This window comes from Oncorhynchus gorbuscha, linkage group LG16 (genome assembly GCF_021184085.1).
Source record: "Oncorhynchus gorbuscha isolate QuinsamMale2020 ecotype Even-year linkage group LG16, OgorEven_v1.0, whole genome shotgun sequence".
NCBI lineage: Eukaryota > Metazoa > Chordata > Actinopteri > Salmoniformes > Salmonidae > Oncorhynchus > Oncorhynchus gorbuscha.
The window spans coordinates 58,269,894-58,292,248 of record NC_060188.1 but is presented as its reverse complement, the minus strand read 5'-3'; the positions used below and the strand labels follow the sequence as shown (position 1 = coordinate 58,292,248).

At 45.6% G+C, this 22,355-nt stretch overlaps 1 protein-coding gene across 4 annotated transcripts in view; it reads left to right on the top strand.

The window, feature by feature from the left end:
- The window catches only part of LOC124000297 (transcriptional regulator Erg-like), a 109,862-nt gene that overhangs the window by 78,437 nt on the left and 9,070 nt on the right, over positions 1-22,355 (top strand). For all 4 annotated transcript variants that reach the window (XM_046306570.1, XM_046306569.1, XM_046306567.1 and 1 more), the window contains 2 exons: positions 1,074-1,291; positions 18,063-18,217. In XM_046306570.1, coding sequence (XP_046162526.1) covers positions 1,074-1,291; positions 18,063-18,217 — 373 coding nt within the window. The remainder of the gene's footprint in view (positions 1-1,073; positions 1,292-18,062; positions 18,218-22,355) is intronic.

Sequence of the window (22,355 nt, the reverse complement as noted above, 5' to 3'; positions counted from 1 at the left end):
TGAGATGAATACAGAGTATCCTCTCTATTTCCTTACCAAACCCAATAGCCTAAATAATACCTGGGCACAAAACCTGATTCTCTCTCCATCTGTGTCAGTGCATTACCACACTATCCTGCTTTGCCTTGAGTTATTTTCATAGCTAAATCGGGGGAGAGTCTTTGGAGATTCGGAACATTTATGATAGCTTGAAAAGTTTAATTAAATTCATACTGAATTCAATGCCATTGGTGCAGACTACTTAATGTGAAGTCAGAAGTGTAAACCCCCTAAGGCAGTCATTGGGCGACAGTGGCCAGCAGGGGCACCTCAAAAGAAAGAACAGGAAGTTACCTTGGAAGAAGCCAGACTCTTAAGGAGGCCTATCCACATCTGGTTGGCTCTGGGTGAATGTTACCTCAGTTTTGTGATGCCAAGATGTAGCTATTGTCCTATGAGGAAGACGAAAGGTTGGACACAATGCCTCTGAAATGTTAGTGGTTACTAGGGTTAGCATTTGGAGGCTAAGTTAAGAGGGTCAGGTTGGTTAATATTGGTGCTCTTTGCCCATGTTCTCGATCATTTGTGGATATTATTAATTTATAATGAGAACTTTATGTATTATAAGGACTGGTAGACACCCTGCTGGTTTAATCATAACGTATACTTCTGTGCTGTGCTCTAATTCAACCCAGGTAGATGTGAGTGAAACTAGAACACTTTTATTGGCCATGGTAATCTCTCCATAATTAGGGGGCCTAGTTTTCAGGTGCACTTTCCAGGGGTCATTCTGTCTGCCATTTTATCAACAAAACAATGAGCGCACAAGGAGGTATTCATCAGACTGCAATCTACTATTATATCCACCATATTATTTGTGTAGAGCTTACTGTTTAAATCACAGACTGGTCACACATTACCTGTAATGTTTGCAGAGCCCCATAGGATCCCAAATCAATCAATTGTACTTGGTTAATGGCAAAAATACACACTTAATGAATCTGAACCAGTTGATTGTAAACCAAGTTAATGAAGCTTTGATTGTAATGGAGAACTAAGAGGGATGTGTCTGTGTTTTTTCTTTCTACCTACAGGAAGCATTGTCAGTGGTGAGTGAGGACCAGTCGCTGTTTGAGTGTGCCTACGGAACTCCCCACCACGCCAAGGCGGAGATGACGGCAGCGTCGGCCAGCGAGTACTGCCAGACGGCCAAGATGAGCCCCAGGGTGCACCAGCAGGACTGGCTGTCCCAGCCACCCGCCCGCGTCACCATCAAGATGGAGTGCAACAGTGGACAGGTCAATGTCAAAAGGTACAGCAGTCCACCATTAACTTTATTTCTACATTGACTTTCATGTTGGTTTAATGCCAAACTAATAGTTTCTTTGGATAGATATTTCAAATTGTATTCAAATGTAATTTGTTTGAAACCTAACTACTTACTTATGAGTCTGTTTGGTCAAGTCATTGAAGAAAGTGTTTCTTCAGTAAAATATCAGGAGTGCTGAGCAACTGCAGAAATATCTGCTCAGTGAGCCAATACAAAAGGACCTGCTTTACATGACAGATCCATTAGCCGTTACTGTTTTGGCTTAGCACAGAGAATTTTTGGCTAACCTTAACTTGAAGATACTGTCTTCATTCTTGATTCGGGCCAAACAAAATGTCTGTGTCCAGTTGCAGGTGGATCTTTTGAATTAAATAAATGCTCCGTATTAAAATAAATAAATACAATTTACCATGAAGTAATACAACAATGTATACACTACCATCTTGTCTATTTCGTCTCTCATTGATTGAGACAGGTGGGTCTGCCCCAAAGTTATGTCATTATGGCACTCACCTGTCTCGATCAGTGATAGATTTTAAATTGACAAGATGGCGGTAAATACATTGTTGGATTACTTCATGGAGCAAGAAATGTATTAATTTTATGAATGGAGCTGTACAAAAGGCCGGCCGACTCAATCCGATTGGCCTGTAACCCTGTCAATCACCCTTCACACCTCTGTTCATCCAACCAATCAGGGTGCTTGGATGCACTCCAGGGCTCCGCTCCGCACATCTCAAATTAGAGTCAGCCTCAGTCAGTAAACAGTCAGCTCCCCCAGTGCTACACACCACACCTCCTGCCCTAGCTCCTGGCTCTGTGTCTTCCGTCTCGCTAGGCTCAGAGTTATCTGCTTCTCTAGGTGTGCAGTCCTTTCCCCTAGCCAGTTCACAGCCTAGAGCTAGGCTAGAAGTTCTCTGCTCAGGAAAGGTTTGCATTCCTTCACTGCAGTAGTTGAGCCACCGCCTCTAGCTATGGCCAGCCTCCTGCACTGCTGACTTAGAGGGTCCATGGGGCGGCCCAGAACTGTTTCTGAGCCTCTGTGCACCTCCCTCACGGGGCGGCCCCTAAGCCCTTACGTGTACCTTTGCCGGCACCCCAAATGGTCCTCTAAAGTGACAGTATCAATCAGCTGCCCTTCTAGTTCAGCCAGATGCTCACTTATCTGGTCCAGTCACTGCTCTGCCCCTCTGCCCCGCCTGTCCTGTAGGATAGGACTACGCCCTTTCAGGACTAAGCCCCCCACTGAGGTCTTTTAAGTTTTGTGGATTTCCAAAGAAATCCAAGGGAGGCTGTACAAAAGGCCGGCCCCCTCCATCTGATTGGCCTGCAGCCCTGTCAATACCCTTCACACTTCTGTTCATCCAGCTAATGCTTGGACGCATTCCGGCTTCGCCCGCACACCTCAAGTTAGAGCATGTTCACCTGCCATCTCGAAAAGAGCAAGTATTGTGTAATGACAGACTCCAACATGCTGTTTTCCTATCTTGAAGTTTTGTGCATCCATCGAACATCTAAGTGTTGTGAAATATGTATAGGTGTGTGTAATGTCTGACCGTTGCAGGTCTAGGCCTATTTGCTAGGTTTCGGGTGTTTGAGAGTGAAGTTTGTTAAGGTTATCTTGTAGCTAATGCTAGTGTTATTGTTATTCATTAATGTCTTTGTATTGCCATATTATCAGTAGGCAATTGCATTTCTACCTATTGAGTGTTGCTAAAGACCTTTATATTATAAGTGTTTATCACATGCTACCACAGTGATTTATTTAGCATTATTTGCTACTGTTATTAAAAGGAACTTTCCAGCCTGCTCTCACGCGCCAGCACATACACAGTAACTAATTGCCTTATATAAGATCTGTAGCCAGGCCATAGAGCGAACCATGCTTTAATGGCCTTAGGTCTTCCATTTCTCTCTTTCTGTCACATGGTTATTTCTTATGAGGTGTAAATATGTGACTCACCACTTGGATGTGGTCTTATGTAGCAACATTTGAAATGGTGGTTTTTATATTGGATAAAAGTGGAGAGCTACAAAATGGTATTTCATACACTGCATTCGAGGAACAATGGGAAAGTAATTCTGCTTTGAAAGTTGATCAACTTTTGGTATCTGTTTTGGTATCTAGTGAAGAGCTTTATTTTGTCTACACCCATTCAGCATCGTTCACACCCTCTTAAGCTTTTGCTCCACCCATCGCGTTTTGCTCTCGGAGCGCACACTTGACATTCTGGCCGATGATTTGTTTATCTATGGATAACATGAAACAGCCTAACCAGCTCAGCTGGCAACAATTTCAATATGCTTTTTTGCTGACGTTTACTGACCCCGGCCATATTCAATGGGTGTTGTACACACGTCACGTAACGTTAGCTAACGAGCCAGCCAGCCAGGTAAGGTTAGCTAGATAAACAACAATGAACACAGTGCCAACAATGCCACAGTGCTGGGAGCTAACCTACTAGGTTCAATGTTAGCTAGCTAACATTAGGCTCTAACTAGAAAAGCAAACGGCTCTGGGATACAAATAATAACATCAGCTAGGGAGCCAGCCAGCTAATATTAGCTAGCTAACAGTACACTTTAGCTTGAAATGAAACCACTTTCTGTCAGAATTAGAAATGTGTAATATCTGAAAATGTAGCTAGCTAACATTAGACCATCTTACCTGTATACTTTTTTTATTTTACCTTTATTTAACTAGGCAAGTCAGTTAAGAACAAATTCTTATTTTCAATGACGGCCTAGGAACAGTTCAGGGGCAGAACGACAGATTTGTACCATGTCAGCTCGGGGGTTTGAATTTGCAACCTTCCGGTTACTAGTCCAACGCTCTAACCACTAGCCTACCCGGTTGCCCTTAGTTTGAAGATGTAATCTGGAGACAGGTGTTTTCTCCATCTCTTTATCTATCATACTAATTCCACTGATTTCAAAACTTGATCCTCCAGAAAGTGAAGGGCAACACTTATGCAGCTCCACTACACAATACATTTTCTGTAAACTGCGTTCGGCAGGATTACCAACACGGACTGACTAGCTCAAATTAACAGAAGCCTTCTATATGGCAGACCAATCCGAAATCATCTCTCGGCATGTCCAGCTCACTCATTATTGGGAAAGTTGCTGGCTTTTCTGTGGCTTAACCAACAAGGAACAAGGCTCGTAATTTAACAATTTTATTCATATTTACAGATGGCATGCACATTTGTTATTAAGTCACATGAAAATTCAAATGTTCGAGAAGGCATTTCTGCCAAAAACCGCATTTTGATAAAATAATATTTTTTTAACGTTCAAACGGCTCTCCTGTGAAGTCATGACTTGTGACATATGCCTAGTTTCCTGAATCGGGTCACATATCCATGTATTGCATGCTATATTACAGCAGTCATTTGTAGGTATACTATAATGCATTATGTTTATACATCTCCTTGACTTGCATGTAGACTTTGTATATTATTACAATGGTGTAGGCCTATATTATTGTGTATTTCTCTGAATGGATCCTAATGATAGTTCACTCCGCCTTTTGTAGAACCACATCTATTTAAAAGCCTTCAATGGAAGCAGCTGTGTCAGCATTTGTGTGTGGTAGTGACAATTAAGACAGTAATGGGCCTCAACATGGTGTTCTGACCGGACAACACTGTAGTGAGCAGAAGTTAATAGCAGGCCGACCACTCAGATGAACTCCAGCTAGCTGTTTTTTCATGGTACTAGGTCTCACTGGAAACTGTTTTTTTTTCAGGAGCATTTTCTCAATTCAAAACAAACCACCTGCAACTGGACATGGACATTTTAGAAGACACATGTTTTGCCAAATCAAGAATGAAGATAGTATCCAAGTTAATGTTGGTGAAAAATTCTCTGTGCTACGCCAAACAGTACCTATCCTGTAACTGCTAATGGAGCATCACATTAGCTTGTTACAATCTGCTAACTAAGATCCCACTTACATGCAAATTCTATATAATTTAGTTTGAAGGATGGCTTGCCTAAGGTTCTACCCTAACATATACTTATCTGTCTGGACAGTGTAATCCAACTGAGCTACATGATACCGTAGGATATGTCTGGCCCATATCCTGTGTGCTCTGGAGAGTACTAGCATTACAAGGGGTGTAGTAACAAAGAACCACCTCTTCCTAAGGGTCACAATGCTACACCCTGGGGTCCCCTGTGCACTGTGCTGCAGCCGCACTGCCTGTGGCCTTGATTTCCTGTCTATTGTCTGCATTTCTATGAATGTTCTTTAAACAGGCGGGTCGCTGCGGCCTGAAATCGAAACTCACAGTGTAAATATTTTGAACTACGGGGGCAGAAAATGTAATGCGGTGGTGTAGAGTTAGTTAAAGGAACGTCTGTTGTTTAAACCCAAAGCCGCCCTTCAATAGTAAAGAGTCTTGCTTGGCCTACACAGTGACAGTCAGCAGCCGAACTACTTGCCAAACAGACGAGGAACTTGAATGACGTTTTCAGAGGAGGGAAGGAAGCAGAGGGAAAAATACAACAGGCAGAGCCGCCTGAGTCCCAATCCAAGACAGAGTTGCTGCTGTTTGAATCCCAAACTCAAAACAGCTGTACCCCTCCAAAACAAGTGCCGCCAGTAATATTTATAACGTATCACACGCGCAAGAACCCCCCTCCATCCATCCATTCAGCCCTACCATCCCTACACAGCCATCCCCAATCCTTGGAGCAGGAAACTCCACAGACACCCCGGCAGAGTGCCTTATTTATCTGGCGGTGAGACACGGGAAAGATTGTTCCATTTAATGACGAGTCAGGGATCAGAAGAAGATTTACAGCAGAGATCAACACTTAGACAGCACTGCTTCTCCTGCACACACCACCATCCTCCCCTGTATTCACTAGGTTAGAAGGAGGCCTACTGCAACGCCAAATAAAGATACAGCATGTGTGTGTTTGGAGGGAGGAACACTGCAGGTGTTTGCACGCCGGGAGCTGTGTGTGTGCTCGCATGCGTGCATGGTACATGTGTGTGTACACCCATATGTCTGTGTGAAGGTGTGCGTGTGTGTGTGTGTGCATCTGGGGACCCAAAGCTCAACCCGGAGTGTTCCAAAGCATGCCAGGAGTTTGGTCCAGTTTCTAGAGTGGATCATTTTAAAGATCCCGTTACATGCAATGGCAGTGGGGTTCTTCGGCCTGAGTTATGGCTTCGAAATGGGAGGTGTAAGGGTACAGATGGGTGACAGATAGCCTCAGCGATGGAAATTATTGCGGGGAATGTTGAGGTGGGGGCTAGCGGGGGTCCTGAGACAACCCTCATTATCTGGATTTAATGGGTGTGTGGACCACCACTCCCATGACCCCCTCCATTGCTCCCCCACTCCAGTACCCTCAGTGAGCAGCAGCAGGGTTTATGGGGAGTGAAGTGGGCCCAGGAGCCCAACCTCTTGGCAGATTAATTAGCCGACCCAAACCTGTAGAAGAATGAACAATGTTATATTCAAGACAGGGCCGATGGGACACCTGCACTCTTCTACACTAGGTTTGCCTTGGATTGTTTGTTCTTTTTCTTTGTCTCTCTTGCTCTCTCTCACACACTCTATCTAGCTCACCCTCTTTCTTATATCTCTCTCTGTCTCTCTCTCTATAAAGTGATAGAGAGGGTTAAATGTGTCTGGGCCTTGTGGACAGTAGTTTAACCTCTTCAGTCGACCCTCTACTTTTTCGAACATTCTGTTAAAAATCGCGCAACATTTCAGCGCCCTGCTACTCATGCCAGGAATATAGTATATGCATATGATTAGTATGTGTGGATAGAAAACACTCAGACGTTTATAAAACTGGTTAAATCACGCTGTGACTTTAACAGAACGTGCGTTTCATTGAAAAGTGCAGGAAAATCTGATCACTGAAAGTGGAAAAATATATCCATCCGCCGCTTCAACCCATTGTTATGGGCGAAATACATTAAATAGGGCTGAGGTTGCAGTACCTACAGCTTCCACACGATGTCAACAGTCTTGTCATTTGCCAATTCTTTGTTTCTTGGTCAAACGAACAAGAGACAGGCTTTTTCTTCAGGTCTCCGACCGGATATTTTGGTTGAGAAATACACGGACAGTATTTCAAGACGGACCCCTATAGAAAACACTTCGTCTCGTGATTAATTTGATCGCTTATTAACATTTACTAATACCTAAAGTTGCATTACAAAAGTATTTCGAAGTGTTTTGTGAAAGTTTATCGTCGACTTTTTGAATTTAAAAAAATGACGTTACGTTATGAAACGCTATTTTTTTCCGTTTATCACACAGTCTTCATAGATCGATATCTAGGCTATATATGGACCGATTTAATCGAAAAAAATACCCAATAGTGATTATGGGACGTCTAGGAGTGCCAACAAAGAAGATGGTCAAAGGTAATGAATGTTTTATATTTTATTTGTGCGGTTCGTGTAGCGCCGACTATGCTAATTATTTTGTTTACGTCCCCTGCGGGTCTTTTGGGGTGTTACATGCTATCAGATAATAGCTTCTCATGCTTTCGCCGAAAAGCATTTTAAAAATCTGACTTGTTGCCTGGATTCAGAACGAGTGTAGCTTTAATTCAATACCCTGCATGTGTATTTTAATGAACGTTTGAGTTTTAACTAATACTATTAGCATTTAGCGTAGCGCATTTGCATTTCCAGAGCTCTAGATGGGACGCCTGCGTGCCGGGTAGGAGCAAGAGGTTAAAGTCGCCTCTGATGGTGACTCATATTGGGTGGGAGGCAATAGAGAAAGTGTGCTGCCTACGTGAAAACATACTATAGTATACTATGTATAAATACTGTAATATTCACAGTAGTGTTTTTGCGGACTAAAATCTAAAAAACACTACAGTGAAAACTGTAGTATTTACTGTAGTATACTGTAGTATTTACAGTTAACTATAGTATAAATACTGTAGTAAAGCCTCCCGGGTGGCGCAGTGGTTAAGGGCGCTGTACTGCAGCGCCAGCTGTGCCATCAGAGACTCTGATGGCCCAGGATCTGTCGTAACCGGCCACGACCGGAAGGTCCGTGGGGCGACGCACAATTGGCCTAGCGTCGTCCGGGTTAGGGAGGGCTTGGCCGATAGGGATGTCTTGTCTCATCGCGCACCAACGCCTCCTGTGCACGCTAACCAAGGTTGCCAGGTGCATGGTGTTTCAACCGTGCATGACTTTCAACCTTCGTCTCTCCCGAGCCTGTACGGTAGTTGTAGCGATGAGACAAGATAGTAGCTACTAAAAAACAGTTGGATACCACGAAATTGGGGAGAAAAAGTGGTTAAAAAAAGTCGCTCTGGATAAGAGCGTCTGCTAAATGACTTAAATGTAAATGTAAATGTTAAAAAAATAAAAATAAAAATAAAAATACTGTAGTAAAATAAAATGGTAGTCAAATCAAATAAAACTTTATTTGTCACATGCGCCGAATACAACAAGTGTAGACCTTAAAGTGAAATGCTTACTTACAAGCCCTTAACCAGCAGTGCAGTTCAAGAAGAGTTAAGGAAATATTTACCAAATAAACTAAAGTAAAAAATAATAAAAAGTATCACAATAACATAACAGTAACGAGGCCATTTACAGGGGTATATTTGTATTTTTATTTATATATATTTTTATGGTACTGAGCCAGTGTGGGGGTACAGGTTAGAGGTAATTGGTACAAGTAGGTGGGTAGGTATGCATAGATAATAAACAGCAAGTAGCAACAGTGTACAAAACAAATGGGGGGTCAATGTAATAGTCCGGTGGCCATTTGATTAATTGTTCAGCAGTCTTATGGCTTTTGGTCCTAGACTTGGCGCTCCGGTACCGCTTGCCGTGAGGTAGCAAAGAAAACAGTCTATGACTTGGGTGACTGGAGTCTCTGACAATTTTATGGGCTTTCCTCTGACACCACCTATTATATTGGATTGCAGGAAGCTTGTCCCCAGTGATGTACTGGGCCGTACGCACTACCCTCTGTAGCGCCTTATGGTCAGATGCCGAGCAGTTGCCATGCCAGCTGGTGATGCAACCGGTCAGGATGCTCTCGATGGTGCAGCTATATAACTTTTGGATCTGGGGACCCATGCCAAATCTTTTCAGTCTCCTGAGGAGGAAAAGGTTTTGTCATGCCCTCTTCATGACTGTCTTGGTGTGTTCGGACCACGATAGATCAGTGGTGATGTGGACACCAAGGAACTTAAAACTCTCGACCCGCTCCACTACAGCCCCGTTGATGTTAATGGGGGCCTGTTCGGCCTGCCTTTTCCTGTAGTCCACGATCAGCTCCTTTGTCTTGCTCACATTGAGGGAGAGGTTGTTGTCCTGGTACCACACTGCCAGTTCTCTGACCTCCTCCCTATAGGGTGTCTCATCTTGTCGGTGATCAGGCCTACCACTGTTGTGTCGTCGGCAAACTTAATGATGGTGTTGGAGTCGTGTTTGGCCATGCAGTCGTGGGTGAAAAGGGAGTACAGGAGGGGACCAAGTACACACCCCTGAGGGGCCCCAGTGTTGAGGATCAGCGTGGCATATGTGTTGCTGCCTCTCCTTACCGCCTGGGGGCAGCCCGTTAGGAAGTCCAGAATCCAGTTGCAGAGGGAGGTGTTTAGTTCTAGGGTCCTTAGCTTAGTGATGAGCTTCGTGGGCTCTATGGTGTTGAACGCTGAGCTGTCGTCAATGAACAGAATGTTCCTTTTGTCCAGGTGGGAAAGGGCAGTGTGGAGTGTGATTGAGATTGCGTCATCTGTGGGGCGGTATGCAAATTGGAGTGGGTCTAGAGTATGATGTTGATGTGAGCCATGGCTAGCCTTTCAAAGCACTTAATGACTACCGACATGAGTGCTACGGGGCGGTAATCATTTAGGCAGGTTACCTTCGCTTCCTTGGGCACAGGGACTATGGTGGTCTGCTTGAAATATGTAGGTATTTCAGACTCAGTCAGGGAGAGGTTGAAAATGTCAGTGAAGACACTTGCTAGTTGCTCCGTGTGCACATCCTGGTCATCCATCTGGCCCCGCGGCTTTGTGAAGGTTGACCTCTTTAAAGGTCTTGCTCTAATCGGCTACCGAGAGCGTTATCACAACCCACAGTTGACCTCAGCTCATCACTGATTGCAATTGTTTTTATCAAGTGAGGCCAAATACTTGCTGGCATCAATCAAGCAAATGCTACAGCGGCAACATGCCATACTCTTTTGTTCCAGACTGCATCAGATACTTGGGCTACACGCACTGAGACAAGGGCGTTGTTTCCCTCTCTCGGATGATTTACAAATTGAAGTAAAATTATGAAAACACAGACGAAAACACAGACATTTTTTATTTTTTATTGGTCAAATATTTGGTGAAGCCTGGCTTCTCATGGCATTCATGAATACATGCCACTGCAGATAGGCCTACTTTCACAATTAATTAGGGGAAGGCTGCAGCAGTATGATCTTCTGCCCAAAGTCTTAAACTCAATCAAGTGTAAATTGATCACAGACAGATAATTTGGTTGTCTACCTCTCCAGTTGGAAAGAAATCTGCATTGACTGATATGACATATGATTAGAAATCTTGAAGTATGGGCTATGTGCGTTACATTTTGGGAATGCATGTGAAGTATGATTTGTGTGCAAATGTTCTAGAAAACGAATTGTTTTAGGCTTATTTGATTGTGAAAACATGGCTGCGATAGAATATATTTTTCGTGGGTACGTTTTATAATAATTTGGGCCATCTGAATTCTCCCCAAAATCATTTTCGTATGGGAAGTTTTATTATGGCCGAGTTTAGTATCAGGCATTCTTTTGCAACAGCTTGAAACTTCACTCCTAATACTCCCCAATATGATATTATATTTTGTTTTTGTTAAACAAATATGACATTATATTTTGTTTTTGTTAAAATGTTTTTCAATCAGGTAAATTTCGAGGAAATTTTTAGTCCCAAGTCACACCTTGGACATCTCTCACCTCTTGTTCAACTCATAGATCCAGATATGACATCCTTATGGTGTCACGTCTAATCAAGGTGGGTGGAATCAGGCGCAGAGAGCAGATAGCGATATGAAAGTTTATTCTCCGGTGAACAAGAAACACGGTCAACCCAATACACACAGGGTGAACAATCCAACACAGGATAAAAGACGAACTGGAGAATAAGAACACAAGATACACTGACAGACATAGATGACAAAATAAACAATCCCGCATAAAACAAGGGCGGGACAACCTACTATATATACAGACACTAATAAACTAAACAACACACAGGTGAAACAAATCAGACAAAACCAACAGATACACGAAAAGGGATTGGTAGTGGCTAGTAGGACGGTGACGACGACCGCCGAGCACCGCCCGAACGGGCAGGAGAGCCAACCTTGGCGGAAGTCGTGACAGTACCCCCCCTTACGCGCGGCTCCGGCAGCGCGCCGCCACCGTCCTCGAGGACGACCCGGAGGACGAGGTGCTGGGCGATCCGGGTGGAGGCGGTGGAATTCTATCAGGAGAGAAGGGTCCAAAATGTCCCTCACCGGAACCCAGCATCTCTCCTCCGGGCCGTACCCCTCCCAGTCCACGAGGTACTGTAGGCCCCCCACCCGGCGTCTCGAATCCAGAATGACTCGAACTGTGTACGCCGGGGACCCCTCGATGTCCAGAGGGGTGAGGAGGGACCTCAGGCACCTCACCTTCTTGCAGGGGACCAGCCACAACCGGCCTGAGGAGAGACACATGAAACGAGGGGTTAATACGGTAATACCTAGGAAGTTGTAACCTGTAACACACCTTGTTTATTCTCCTCAGGACTTTGAACGGCCCCACACACTGCGGCCCCAGCTTCCGACAAGGCAGGCGGAGGGACAGGTTTCGGGTCGAGAGCCAGACCCTGTCCCCCGGTGCAAACACGGTGGTCTCACTGCGGTGCTGGTCAGCGCTCCTCTTCTGCTGTTCTCCCGCTAACCGTAATGAGTCCTGAACGGCTTTCCAGGTGTCCTTGGAGTGCTGTACCCATTCCTCCACCGCAGGAGCCTCGGTCTGACTCTGATGCCATGGAGCCAGGACCGGCTGGTAACCTAACACACACTCAAAAGGAGACAAGTTAGTAGAGGAGTGGCGTAAGGAGTTCTGGGCTAGTTCGGCCCATGGAACATACCTTGACCACTCACCAGGCCGGTCCCGACAATAGAACCGCAGAAAGCTGCCCACATCCTGGTTTACGCGCTCCACCTGCCCATTACTCTCGGGGTGAAAACCTGAGGTTAAGCTAACCGAGACCCCCAGTCTCTCCATAAACGCCCTCCACACTCTGGACGTGAATTGGTGACCCCGATCAGAGACGATGTCCTCAGGCACCCCATAGTGCCTGAAGACATGGGTAAACAAAGCCTCAGCAGTCTGCAGGGCCGTAGGGAGACCGGGCAACGGAATGAGGCGATCCAAAACGACCAGGATCGTAGTACTTCCCTGGGACAGGGGAAGGTCGGTAAGAAAATCCACCGATAAGTGTGTCCACGGCCATTGTGGAACGGGGAGGGGTTATAATTTCCCTCTAGGCAGGTGCCGAGGAGCCTTGCTCTGAGCACACACTGAGCAGGAGGAGACATAAAATCTCACCTCTTTAGCCAGTGTGGGCCACCAGTATCTCCCTCTCAGACTCTGCACTGTCCTCTTGATACCAGGATGACCCGAGGAGGGAAGAGTATGAGCCCACCGAATCAGCCTGTCCCGGACCACCCTCGGCACATACTTGGTCCCTACTGGACAGTTAGGAGGAGCCGGCTCTGACCGTGAGGCCCTCTCTATCTCAGCGTCCACCTCCCATACCACCGGTGCCACGAGACATGATGGTGGAATGATGGGAGTTGGCTCAACTGATCGTTCCTCGGTAGCATAGAGGCAAGACAGTGCGTCAGCTTTGGTGTTTTGGGAGCCTGGCCGATATATGAGGGTAAACTGGAACCTGGTAAAAAAACATGGCCCATCTAGCCTGACGTGGATTTAGTCTCTTAGCTGCCCGGATATACTCGAGATTACGATGGTCAGTCCAGATGAGAAAAAGGTATTTAGCCCCCTCAAGCCAATGTCTCCACATCTTCAGAGCCTTGACTACAGCTAACAACTCCCGGTCCCCCACATCATAGTTTCTCTCCGCTGGGCTGAGCTTGCTCAAAAAGACAGCACACGGGCGGAGCTTGGATGGCACGCCCGAGCGTTGGGACAGCACGGCTCCAACCCCAGGCTCGGACGCATCCACCTCCACTATGAACGCTAAAGAGGGGTCCGGATGCGCCAACACGGGCGCATTGGTGAACAGCTTCTTCAGACGACTGAAAGCTCTGCCCGCCTCTGCTGACCAGCGCAAGCGCACCGGTCCTCCCTTCAGCAGTGAGGTGATGGGAGCAGCCACCTGACCAAAACCCCGGATAAACCTCCGGTAGCAATTGGCAAACCCTAAGAACCGCTGCACTTCTTTCACCGTGGTCGGAGTCGGCCAATTACGCACGGCTGTAACGAGATCATCCTCCATCACCACCCCAGAGGTGGAAATACGATACCCCAGGAAGGAAACGGACTGTTTGAAAAACTCACATTTCTCCGCCTTGCAATACAGGTCATGCTCCAGTAGACGCCCAAGTACCTTACGCACCAGAGACACATGCTCCGCGCGTGTGGCAGAATAGATCAAGATGTCATCAATGTACACTACCACTCCCTGCCCGAGCAGGTCTCGGAGAATCTCATCTACGAAGGATTGGAAAACGGCTGGAGCATTCTTCAACCCGTATGGCATGACGCAGTACTCATAATGACCAGAAGTAGTACTAAATGCGGTTGTCCACTCATCTTCTCCCCGGATACGTACCAGATTATACGCGCTCCTCAGGTCCAGTTTTGTGAAGAAGCGCGCCCCGTGAAATGATTCCATTGCCGTAGCGATGAGAGGTAGTGGGTAACTTAACCCCACTGTGATGGAATTTAGACCTCTATAATCAATACACGGACGCAGACCTCCATCCTTCTTCTTCACAAAAAAGAAACTCGAGGAGACGGGTGATACGGAGGGCTGAATGTACCCCTGTCCCAGCAATTCAGAAACATATGTTTCCATCGCAACTGTCTTCTCCTGGGACAATGGATACACGTGACTCCTAGGAAGTGCAGCGTTTTCCAGAAGGTTTATCGCGCAGTCTTCTCGACGATGAGGTGGTAATTGGGTCGCCTTCCCTTTACTAAAGGCGATAGCCAAATCGGCATATTCAGAGGGAATGCGCACGGTGGATACTTGGTCTGGACTCTCCACCGTAGTCGCACCAACGGCAACTCCTATACACCTACCTGAACACTCCTCTGACCACCCCTTAAGAGCCCCCTGTTACCAAGAAATCACCGGGTTGTGTTGAGCTAACCAGGGAACCCCCAACACCACTGGAAACGCAGGTGAATCGATAAGGAACAGGCTAATCTGCTCCTTGTGATCACCCTGCGTTACCATGTCCAGCGGCACCTTAGCCTCCCTAATTTCTCCTGACCCTAATGGTCGGCTATCTAAGGAGTGCACGGGGAAAGGTCGATCGAACGACACCAGGGGAATCCCTAGCCTTAACGCAAGACCACGATCCATAAAATTCCCAGCTGCGCCTGAATCGACTAGCGCCTTATGCTGTAGAGAGGGGGAAAACCCAGGGAAAGAAATCAATACAAACACATGACTGACAGGAAGCTCTGAATGAGTTTGGTGCTTACTCACCTGGGGTGATCGAGCAGTGTTCCGCCTGTCCTCCCGACTCCTAGACGAGTTCCTCCAGCACCGGTCGGACGTGTGCCCTCGTCGACCACAACTGGTGCAGGAGGACACTCCTCCTCCGGTCCCCCTCGAAGCCGTACCTCCTAATTCCATAGGGATAGGGATAGGGGGGCTGGGGATAGGAAACGACAGGACCTGATCCGAACACCCGCGAGCAGCCAGCAGGTTGTCGAGACGGATAGCCAGATCGATAAGTCCATCCAGTGTGAATGTGGTGTCCCGACATGCCAGCTCCCTGCGGACGTCCTCCCTGAGACTACATCTAAAATGATCAATCAAGGCCCTGTCGTTCCATCCTGCTCCTGCTGCCAAAGTCCTAAACTCTAAAGCAAAATCCTGTACGCTCCTCGTCTCCTGATGCAGGTGGAACAGCCGTTCACCCGCCGCCCGACCCTCGGGTGGATGGCCAAAAAAAGCTTGGAATCGGCGGGTGAACTCTGGGTAATTATCCTTAGCCGAGTCCGGACCATTCCACACTGCATTGGCCCACTCGAGGGTTTGCCCAGTCAAACATGAGACTAGGGTGCACACACTCTCCTCTCCAGAGGGAGCAGGACGCACGGTAGCCAGGTATAGTTCCAGTTGAAGGAGGAAACCCTGGCACCCAGCCGCCGATCCGTCATACTCCCGTGGGAGTGTCAGCCGAAGAGCCCCGGAGCCAGATGTGGTTGCAGAAACAGGAGGTGCTGGAGAAGGGGTTGCTCGAGATGAGGTGGGGAGGCCACTCCTCTCCCATCGATCCATTCTCTCCATCATTTGGTCCATAGCAGAACCAATCCGGTGAATCACGCTGGTATGATGGAGGACCCTCTCCTCCATCGATGGGAGAGGAGACGTTGCTGCTCCTGCTGATTCCATGGGTGGTGCGGGATTCTGTCACGTCTAATCAAGGTGGGTGGAATCAGGCGCAGAGAGCAGATAGCGATATGAAAGTTTATTCTCCGGTGAACAAGAAACACGGTCAACCCAATACACACAGGGTGAACAATCAAACACAGGATAAAAGACGAACCGGTGAATAAGAACACAAGATACACCGACAGACATAGATGACAAAATAAACAATCCCGCACAAAACAAGGGTGGGACAACCTACTATATATACAGATGCTAATAAACTAAACAACACACAGGTGAAACAAATCAGACAAAACCAACAGATACACGAAAAGGGATCGGTAGTGGCTAGTAGGAAGGTGACGACGACCGCCGAGCACCGCCCGAACGGGCAGGAGAGCCAACCTCGGCGGAAGTCGTGACATATGGCTTAATGATGGAATCCCTAATGATGAGAGTTGCATATTCTGGGAAGGCAATCACTCAGGTTATGCTATTTGGCTGAAAGTGACATTTTCTTCCACCTGAAATATTTGTAGTGAAGCATTCACCTTTTTTTTTAATATGTTGACCCTCTGAACCCCATTGACTCTAGTGTCTGCTGCCTAGTTGCTAACGTTTATGGACATATGTAAGAGAGACCCCCTCTGGGAGGCCGCATTTCTGCCAAGTGAAAAAAACAGAAGGTATTTAAGGCGGTCTATGTTGCAGCAGCAATGTGGTCATTTCAGTTGAAAGTCTCATGTTAACATTCCAATCTGGAAACTGGATCAAAAGAAATGGACACCAACATGTTGTCAATGGACAGTCTTTGGGACTACCAGCACTACAGGCAGTTAAATCCTGAGAATAAGTATAAAACCTCTCTCAATGAAAGTGCCATAGAATAGTTACTGTAAATTTTAGGACTAACATTAATCATTAGCGTTCACGCTATTGAAATAAGACTGGATTAAAAAATCCCTCTAACAACAGATCTGACAAATCACTTTTGTGTTTTTTCAAAACTTTGAAACAGCTATTCCCAAATCACATGCATCTGGCCTGTACCCGTGGCAGGGCAGCCTCTCCATCAAGGCTGGGTCGGTAGAGGCCAACAGTTGGTTGACACATGACTTTGATTCCAATAAATGATCCCAAAATGGTTAATATCTTGGCCAAGGGAGGTTGATATGAATTTATGTGACATTCCATGGGTAATCTGTCCCATCTGTTGACTGCGCCCTGGGGGAATCAGCAGCTATAATAAGGGGAGAAGAGTAATTTGGAATGGGGTCATTTATGGGGTCCAGGGCCTCTGGCACTACTCCCTCCCCTCTACTTTATTTTAGTGGAGATCCCTCTCTTTTTATGTGGCTTCAGGAGAGCTGCGGGGCATAGGTTGCAGCCTTAGCTGGTATAGATGAAAAATCTGAGACTGCTTTGTTTCGCAGTCTGTGGTGGGAGGAGAGTTGAAATCACAATTACACTGTCTCCTCTGTTTGGGCATTGAGGCACATGCTAGCATTGTTATGGGGAGATTTTTGCGTAAACATGAATGCATGTTATAAATACATGAACAACAGATAATAATAATCAACAAACAGTTTACTAATGGTTAACAAACAGTTGATAAACAGATGTTCCAATGTAGTGTTATCAGTTAGGGCCTAGGTCTCAGAGAATGCTGCCGTGAGTGTGATGAATGGACGGCGTTTCTGATTATCTGAGACTGCTACAATATCAGCAATCAAAACCCTTTGGTTTTGGTAGCCTGAGATCGCTAACCAACGGAAGACCTGGCTAATACGCATGAATGTTCACAATATTGTATTTCACTGTCCTAGATGTTTTTTATTTGTGTAACTTTGTCCTCAGGCTAGAATGTCTGGTCAGACTATGATTTGTGCCTAGTGGGTCTACTGCGATGCCTGATATGTCTGTGTTTTTTGTTGTAACTTTCGTCTTTTTGAACCACTCCAAACAAGAAGTTCCTTCACTGGAAAAATAAAGTTATTCTAATTCTAATTCTTGATGAACATTGCAAGGGTGGTTGATTTCACCCCTCTGGGATTGACTCTGCCCATATATGGGTGACTCCGCCTCTTTTTGACTGACCTCATCACTCTGTGTTCTGTCCCGACAGGAACTCTCCTGATGACTGCAGTGTGGGGAAGAACAGAAAATTGTCCAGTGGAGGTGAGGGCGCTGCCCCCGTCACATACAGCAGCTACCTGGAGGACAAGCTCATCGCTCCCCCCAACATGACCACCAACGAGCGCCGCGTCATCGTTCCCGCAGGTAACAGAACAGGTCAACACCCCAAATTACACCACTGTGATCTGAACACCAGAACACTTTTCTATAGACAGCTGAAGCGCTTAGTTGGATCTGCTCAATTACATTGGGTTGACTCACCTGTCTTCAATTGAGATGATAATCAATATGCACATGTAAACATAGCTTAAAAGGACCCACTTTGGAATGAGAAGCAGGACGTTGCCATCTCTGGTTAAAGAAGCCTTCAATACCAGTCAGTCAGGTCCAGTATGTGGTCACTCACTGCCTTTGATAAGGGGATCTCATGTCTCCCACGTACAGTGCATTCATCTGTCACAAGGAGAGACTTCCTGTGATCTGCAGCACAAGAAGCTCTAGCATTTTGTTGCCGAGTGTGCTGTTCATTGTCTAGACCATTTCCTATGGTTCTGGTCCAAAGGGTTGGAGTAAGGATCAGGGTGAAGGAGGGGGCTGTGAGTCCTTGCCAAACTGGAGAAAGGTATTATTATAATTTCCCCATTCACACACCTAGAATACAATACCTGAATCCTGACTGGAACACACATAAGACTGTAAAGCAGCCAAATAAAGCCAAAATCTTTGAAATTAGATTAATGTAGATATTTTCCAGAATGAAATTGACATACTAAGGTTTTTCTTTGATTTAAAGATCGACAATGCATAGTCACTAGATGTATACATTTTCTATTCCTGGCCTATGTGCATCAGGGTTTTGAGGACTACACTTTTATGAATTACATGAAGCGCAAACCAAAGATCACACTAGATCATTCTCCATGTTAGCCTTTGTCACTGAAATGTTTCCAATGGAAAAACACCATAGAGTAACTTTCTTAGAGTAATTTCCCCACAGAAAAACCTGTCCATTGAGGGCATGCAGCACTGTATTCTCTATCTGGGGGTTGTGCATCACAGTTTTTCTGGGGTAGCGCAACTTCCTCTTCAACTGAAGCTGACAAGGACAATGACACGGCATGTTAAGAACATCCTGTTTTTGATGTTTAGTTAGAGGAGGACAATAGGCACACACTGCTTCATGGAATATAATGGGAGGTCATCATTCAACTGGCTTTTCTTCTCTACATATAGGAAACACATTCCTGATATTTTGGTATAGGGACTTGGGGATATAATCTCAACTTCAAATACATACAGAGCTGTTCCTATATGATGCATAATGCATCCCTTAGGGCATTTAAGAAGCCTCAACCCCCGTCCTCGACCCACAATCTCTGCCATATAGGAAAATATTGTGTTGTGAGAAGATCACTCTGGTTACTTTTTATAAAGGCATTATACTCCAAAACTAAATGATGTTGACACCATCTGAAATATAATTTTCCCTTTTAAAACATTATAACCTGTAGCCCAACTTATGCTTGCCTTGCTACCCACACTCCCTGCTCCAGCCAAACGCCCGCGTACATTTGTTTCTTCTCCGCAATGAGTCTGTATCTGAGTACCTCCCCGGCGATTTCTAGGACGCAAACACATTCTAACCGTTCTGATTGGTCCCAGAAACGGATGTGTTGTGCCAGAGTCAGAACACTTGTGGGTAAAGCGGTTATTTGAAAGTTTGTCATTGGATTTCATACTTGTTTTGTGCTATACCCCACATTTTGACCTCACCACAAACAACTTCAACGATGGCAGTCTCAGACTGAAGTATGTTGCAAAAGATAGAGCAGCGGAAGAATTCCGTTTGAGTTGTCAGGCAAATCTGATGCGACTCATCGGCAATAAATAATAGGCTAAAGCATGGGGTTGCCCATCTGCATTTACCTAATTGAAAACCCCCAAAAGACTCAATGCATCAAATGCTACAAATCAGTCAGTCCTGTTTAAGATCAGGAAGGACTATTTTTTATTATTCTCATGACCATGGCTTTATTTCTATTACAGTCTATTGGATGGGTGTCATCCATGTCCCATTCACCCAGTTCAATGCAACATCGATAGGCTTAGGCTGCTACATGATACTTACATTGTCCCTATACCCATCATGAAGTTGCTACAACCTAGCCTATGAATTAAAGTTTACAATGAAAAATGTAAGGTGACAGACAGTGACACATTCAATACCGCCTTGCACACTCTTGCCTGCATATACAGTACCAATGAAAAGTTTGGATACACCTACTATTTCAAGGGTTTTTCTTTATTTTTACTAAACCCTGTCTTTCAAAGATAATTCGTAAAAATCCAAATAACTTCACAGATCTTCATTGTAAAGGGTTTAAACACTGTTTTCCAAGCTTGTTCAATGAACCATAAACAATTAATAAACATACACCTGTGGAACGGTTGTTAAGACACTAACAGCTTACAGACAATAGGCAATTGTGATCACAGTTATGAAAACTCAGGACACTAAAGAGGCCTTTCTACTGACTCTGAAAAACACCAAAAGAAAGATGCCCAGGGTCCCTGCTCATCTGTGTGAACTTACCTTAGGCATTCTGCAAGGAGGCATGAGGACTGCAGATGTGGCCAGGGCAATAAATTGCAATGTTCGTACTGTGAGATAGCTAAGACAGCACTACAGGGAGACAGGACGGATACCTGATCGTCCTCGCAATGGCAGACCACGTGTAACAACACCTGCACAGGATCGGTACATCCGAACATCACACCTGCGGGACAGGTACAGGATGGCAACAACAACTGTCCGAGTTACACCAGGAACACACAATCCCTCCATCAATGCTCAGACTGTTTGCAATAGGCTGAGAGAGGCTGGACTGAGGGCTTGTAGGCCTGTTGTAAGGCAGGTCCTCACCAGACATCACCGGCAACAACGTCGCCTATGGGCAAAAACCCACTGTTGCTGGACCAGACAGTACTGGCAAAAAGTGCTCTTCACTGACGAGTCGCGGTTTTATCTCACCAGGGATGATGGTCAGATTCGCGTTTATCTTCAAATGAATAAGCGTTACACTGAGGCCTGTACTCTGGAGCGGGATCGATTTGGAGGTGGAGGGTCCTCCACACTGTTTATATTTATTTACTTTTCTGCTCTTTTGCACACCAATATCTCTACCTGTACATGACCATCTGATCATTTATCACTCCAGTGTTAATCTGCAAAATTGTAATTATTCGCCTACCTCCTCATGCCTTTTGCACACATTGTATATAGACTCCCCTTTTTTCTACTGTGTTATTGACTTGTTAATTGTTTACTCCATGTGTAACTCTGTGTTGTCTGTTCACACTGCTATGCTTTATCTTGGCCAGGTCGCAGTTGCAAATGAGAACTTGTTCTCAACTAGCCTACCTGGTTAAATAAAGGTGAAAAAAAAAATGGTCTGGGGAGGTGTATCACAGCATTATCGGACTGAGCTTGTTGTCATTGCAGGCAATCTCAATGCTGTGCATTACAGGGAATACCTCCTCCTCCCTCATGTGGTAACCTTCCTGCAGGCTCATCCTGACATGACCCTCCAGCATGACAATGTCCCCAGCCATACCTCTCGTTCTGTGCGTGATTTCCTGCAAGACAGGGATGTCAGTGTTCTGCCATGGGCAGCGAAGAGCCCGGATCTCAATCCCATTGAGCACCTCTTGGACCTGTTGGTTTGGAGGGTGAGGGCTAGGTTCATTCCCCCCAGATATGTCCGGGAACTTGCAGGTGCCTTGGTGGAAGAGTGGGGTAACATCTCACAGCAAGAACTGGCAAATCTGGTGCAGTCCATAAGGAGGAGATGCACTGCAGTACTTAACACAGCTGGTGGCCACACCAGATACTGACAGTTATTTTTTATTTTGACCCCCCCCCCCCCCCCTTTATTCAGGGACACATTGCTCCATTTCTGTTAGTCACATGTCTATGGAACATGTTCAGTTTATGTCTCAGTTGTTGAATCTTGTTTTGTTCATACAAATATTTACACATGTTAAGTTTGCTGAAAATAAACACAGTTGACAGCGAGAGGACGTTTCTTTTTTTGCTGAGTTTATTTTCTACATTGTAGAATAATAGTGAAGTCCTGAAAACTATGAAATAACACATATGGAATCATGTAGTAAGCAAAAAGGTTTTAAACAAATCAAATGTATTTGATATTTGAGATTCTTCACTGATGGACTTCAACGCACAACACATCAGATGTGACCAGATGAAAAAACCTTTCCAAGC